This window comes from Otolemur garnettii, unplaced genomic scaffold (assembly GCF_000181295.1).
Source record: "Otolemur garnettii isolate 467f Iridium unplaced genomic scaffold, OtoGar3 scaffold00038, whole genome shotgun sequence".
NCBI lineage: Eukaryota > Metazoa > Chordata > Mammalia > Primates > Galagidae > Otolemur > Otolemur garnettii.
In genome coordinates, this window is record NW_003852433.1 from 15,715,287 (window position 1) to 15,720,173 (window position 4,887).

Consider the following 4,887-nt stretch of genomic DNA (forward strand, 5'->3'; position numbering starts at 1 on the left):
TAAGACTGTCTCAAAAAAAAAAAAAAAAAAAAAAAGAATGCAATGTTTATACAGATCTTTACATTGTAGAACTACTAAATGTTGGCCACTATTATTAAAGTTGTCACTGTGTTTGAGAGGTGCCCTTGAATTAGTGGTGGCACCAGTGCATTTGCTCTAAAGCAAAAAACCCAATGGTTTTGTTTACAAAAGCTGAAAGGAAGATGGAAGACCCAATAGTGCTATCCCCTAGGGAACTTGGCACCCGCTCTGCCCAGTGCTTCCTGCAAGGAAAGCTCAAAGTTCCTAACGATTTAGGGAGGAAATACCTGCAAGGCATCATGGTCCCAGAATCAGCTCAGGCTAAGCTTACCATGGGCACCAGATTCTTTGAGAAGCCATGAACCCACTCATACTCTGAGGGCGGCTCAGAAGAAAAAGTACTGGAAATTCTCCTTCCAAATAGGGAAACAATTCCTAGCTTCCTCCCTTGCTGCCCTCCCCAGTTGTCCTGGACTTGTCCATACCTGAGATCCCCACCTCTGCCACCAAGAGATCATCGCTGGAGGCCGAGTTTTCAGCAAGACGCTTGAACTCATCCTGCTTCTCACCGTAGGGGTACTGTGTGTCGAACTTCACCAAGACGAACTTGCTTTTGGGAATGACCTGAAGGTGTATAGAGCTGAGCAAGTGGGGTGTTCCAGGACCTTTGGGGGCTAATTCCCCTTCCCAAGGGGCCCCTGTTTAAGAAACAGAGTGGAAACAATCCCACAAGGGAGACAAGCTCTCACAAACTAATATTCATTTACCAACTGATTCATGTTAACAATTTAGTGAGTGCCCCGCTAAGTACAGGAGTACTTGTTCACACTAATCACGGATATTTACAGCCCCTGTCCAGAATGAACAAAGCAGCAGATGTACTAAAGCCTTCTCCAGTGTTCTTTCAAGAAGGCTAAGTAAATTCAGCACACTACACTGGTTCCTGTCATGCCTATGATCCCAGGAAGTCCTCTCTAATAAGTGAACCAGAAATCTGACAAATACAGACTAAACTATCTACAACAGAGTTGGCACCATGGAAGACACAAACTTTGGCTAGGAAGGCCAAAGTTTAAATCTAGCAATTTCAGGGCTTGGTGAGAGACCAGGCTTAGGACAGTATCCTCTCCCTAGATGCATAGTTCTCTTTGGCTAGATCAGGAGTCCTCAAACTTTTTAAACAGGGGGTCAGTTCACTGTCCCTCAGACTGTTGGAGGGCCGGACTGCGGGCCCAGGATGAGTTGGCTGCTAAGCAGGACAGGCAGAGGTGGCAAAAACACCCAGCGGGCTGGATAAACATCCTAGGTGGGCCGCAGTTTGAGGACGCCTGGGCTAGATCTTTGGGTTCTAAACTGTCAGGACCAAGACATTTGTTTTGACTGTAGTAAAATTCACACAATATTCACCATTTTAAAGTTTACAATCCAGTGGGATTTAGTGCATTAACACTACTGTCTAGTGCCAGAACGTTTTCATTACCCCGAAAGGAGACTCTGTACCCATTAAGTAGTCACTCCCAGTCGTCCTCTTAGCCCCAGCAAACACTAATCTGGGTGCTTTGTAGATTTGTCAGTTCTATATGGCCTTTTCTATCTGGCTTCTTTCAATTAGCATGTTTTCAAGGTTCCTTCATGTTATAGTGACTATTAGCAATTCATTCCTCTTTCAGACCAAATAGTCTGTATGGATAGACCACATTTTGTTTATTGGCTCATGAGTTGATGGACATTTGGGTTATTTCTCCTGGCTACTATGAATAATACTATGAACATTCACAAGTACATTTTTGTTTGAACACCTGTACTCAATGGCTAAAACCTAACAGTAGAACTGCGGCAGTCATGTGCTCAGTCTAGGTTAACCTACTGAGAACCCAAGGACTTCCTTTTAATGATCTCTCCCAATACACAAATCTCATCTAACAAGTTTCCTTAGGTTCAGCCTTCTTCTCCATCTTTAATGTTTTTTGTTTCTCCAAACCAAGTAATCAGTACTGTCAAGTTCTTCATCATCACAGGCTATTACTGTCAAAAATTATGTCAGGCTGACATAATTCCAGCTCAAGACAAAGAAAGTTAATGTTTTTATTAGTCCTTGTCCTGTACTGTATATTGATGTTCTTTAGTTTTTAAAAAGTAGTTAACACTGCCTAGGAGGAGAAACCACCACGACAGGTGATCTTCAGATGCGAAAAAGCCTGAGGGCCTAAAAGCAGAGTTAACATATAAATCAGATCACCTCCCTAGACCCAACTCCCTTATCTCAGTTTAGCACAATAAACTTACTCTCAACTCAGGGCTTTTTCATTTGCTCTCTGGTGGCTGGAATGCCCTTTCCCTGGTCTTTTCCATGATCATGTCTTTATTTTTATTAATTTATGTATATATGTACAAGACAGATTCTGACTATGTCGCCCTCAGAATGCTGTGGCATCACAGCTCACAGCAATCTCAAACTCTTTGGCTTAAGCGATTCTCTTGCCTCAACCTCCCAAGTAGCTGGGATTACAGGAGCTTGCCACAACACCCAACTATTTTTTTGTTGCAGTTGTCATTGTTGTTAAGCTGGCCCAGGCTGGGCTCGCACATGCCAGCCTGGAGGTATGTGGCTGGCGCCCTACCCACTGTGCTACAGGTGCTGCCATGGTCATGTCTTTATCATTGAAGGCTCAGTTCAATGAGGACTCCTCCAATCAGACCATCTAATATTGCTTTTTTTTTTACAGAGTCTCACTATGTCACCCTTGGTAGATTGCCTTGGTGTCATAGCTCACAGCAACCTCCAACTCTTGGGCTTAAGCGATTCTCTTGCCTCAGCCTCACAAGTAGCTAGGACTACAAGTGCCCACCACAATGCCCAGCTATTTTTTGTTGCAGTTGTCATTGTTGTTTAGCAGGCCCAGGCCGGGTTTGAACCCACCACCCTTGCTGTATGTGCCTGGCACTGTAACCACTGTGCTACAGGTGTCCAGCCAATATTGCTTATTTCTATCATACACTAGTATCACTACTCTGCTGTATTTTCTTCACTGCATTAATTACCCTTATTCACTTATTATTCTGTCTGCTCCATTAGAATGTACATGTATGACATGAAGGACCTTGTCTGACCTGTTTTCTGCTATATCCTTAGTGCCCAACAGTGCCTAGCAGATGCTCTAAAAATATACACTTATACTATGGAACAATATTAATAATCATACAGTGGTCTAACACTGGAGAATGGAATTTGAGACCTCCATTTTCTACTTTCACAATCCTTAGCTACCAGGGTGAGGCAGAATAGTTTTTTTTGTTTGTTTTCTTGAGACAGAGCCTCAAGCTATCGCCCTGGGTGGAGTGCTGTAGCATCACCGCTCACAGCAACCTCTAACTCCTGGGCTCAAGCAATTCTGCCTCTGCCTCCCAAGCAGCTGAGACTACAGGCACCCGCCACATTGCCCAGCTGTTTTTTGGTTGCAGCCATCATTGTTGTTTGGCGGGCCGGAGCTGGATTCGAACTCACCAGCTCAGGTGTATGTGGCTGGCGCCTTAGCACTTTAGCCACAGGCACTGAGCCAAGGCAAAATAGTTTTGAATGGCAAACATTTGCATAAATAATTTTTTCTTGTTATCTTAGTCTGTTTGGAAATATCTCTCTTGGTTTGGCGCCTGTGGCTCAAGCGGCTAAGGTATCAGCCACATACACCTGAGTTGGCGGGTTCGAATCCAGTCCAGGCCCCCCAAACAACAATGACGGCTGCAACCAAAAAATAGCCAGGTGTTGTGGTGGGCGTCTGTAGTCCCAGCTACTTAGGAGTCAGAGGCAGGAGATTGGCGTGAGCCCAGGAGTTGGAGATTTCTGTGAGCTGTGATGCTATAGCACTCTACCCAGGGCCAACAGCTTGAGGCTCTGTCTCAAAAAAAAAAAAAGTAGAAAAAAGAAATCTCTCTCTTGGGCGGCACCTATAGCTCAGTGGGTAGGGCGCTGGCCCTATGTACCGAGTGGCAGATTCAAACCCAGCCCTGGCCAAACTGCAACAAAAAAATAGCCGGGTGTAGTGGAGGGCGCCTGTGGTCCCAGCTACTCAGAAGGCTGAGGCAAGAGCTGCAGGTTGCTGAGAGCTGTGATGCCACTGCACTCTACTGAGGGCAACAAAGTGAGACTGTCTCTAAAAAAAAAAAAAGAAAGAAATCTCTGTGTTCTTTCATTCACTTCCTGCCAGCTCTCAGCATCCAGTAGTGGGAATCAGCTCTATTATAAACTAATTCAGGCAACTTGTTTTTTTCAAAACCTAGGTAAATTCATTACTCATTCATTTGTTCATTGAATAAAAAAGTTACTCAGCTGGACATGGTGGCATGCACCTGTAATTTGGGAAGCCAAGGCAGGAGGATCACTTGAGACCAGGAGTTTGAGACCAACCTGGGCAACATAGTGAGAACTCATCTCTTTAAGGAAAAAAAAAAAAGTGGCTTGGCACCTATAGCTCAAGTGGCTAGGGCTCTAGCCACATACACCAGAGCTGGTGGGTTTGAATCCAGTCCAGGCCTGCCAAACAATAATGACAACTCCAACCACAAAATAGCCGGGTGTGATGGTGGGCACCTGTAGTCCCAGTTACTTGGGAGGCTGAAGCAAGAGAATCACTTAAGCCCAAGAGTCTGAGGTTGTTGTGAGCCATTATGACGCCACAGCACTCTACCCAAGGTGACAGCTTGAGACTGTCTCCAAAAAAAAAAAAAAGGTCAGACCCAGTGGCTTAAACTTATTTTTTTATTTTTTTATTTTTTTTTTGAGACGGAGCCTCAAGCTATCCCCCTGGGTAGAGTGCCATGGCATCACACTCACAGCAACCTCCAACTCCTGGGCTCAAGCGAGTCTCC

At 44.8% G+C, this 4,887-nt stretch overlaps 1 protein-coding gene across 1 annotated transcript in view; it reads right to left on the reverse strand.

The window, feature by feature from the left end:
- Positions 1-280: 280 nt before the first annotated feature.
- The window catches only part of ERP29 (endoplasmic reticulum protein 29), a 9,099-nt gene continuing 4,492 nt past the window's right edge, over positions 281-4,887 (reverse strand). Inside the window, exon 2 of the mRNA XM_003790010.3 lies at positions 281-645. Within this exon, the coding sequence (XP_003790058.1) occupies positions 457-645 (189 nt within the window). The 3' untranslated portion in view covers positions 281-456. The remainder of the gene's footprint in view (positions 646-4,887) is intronic.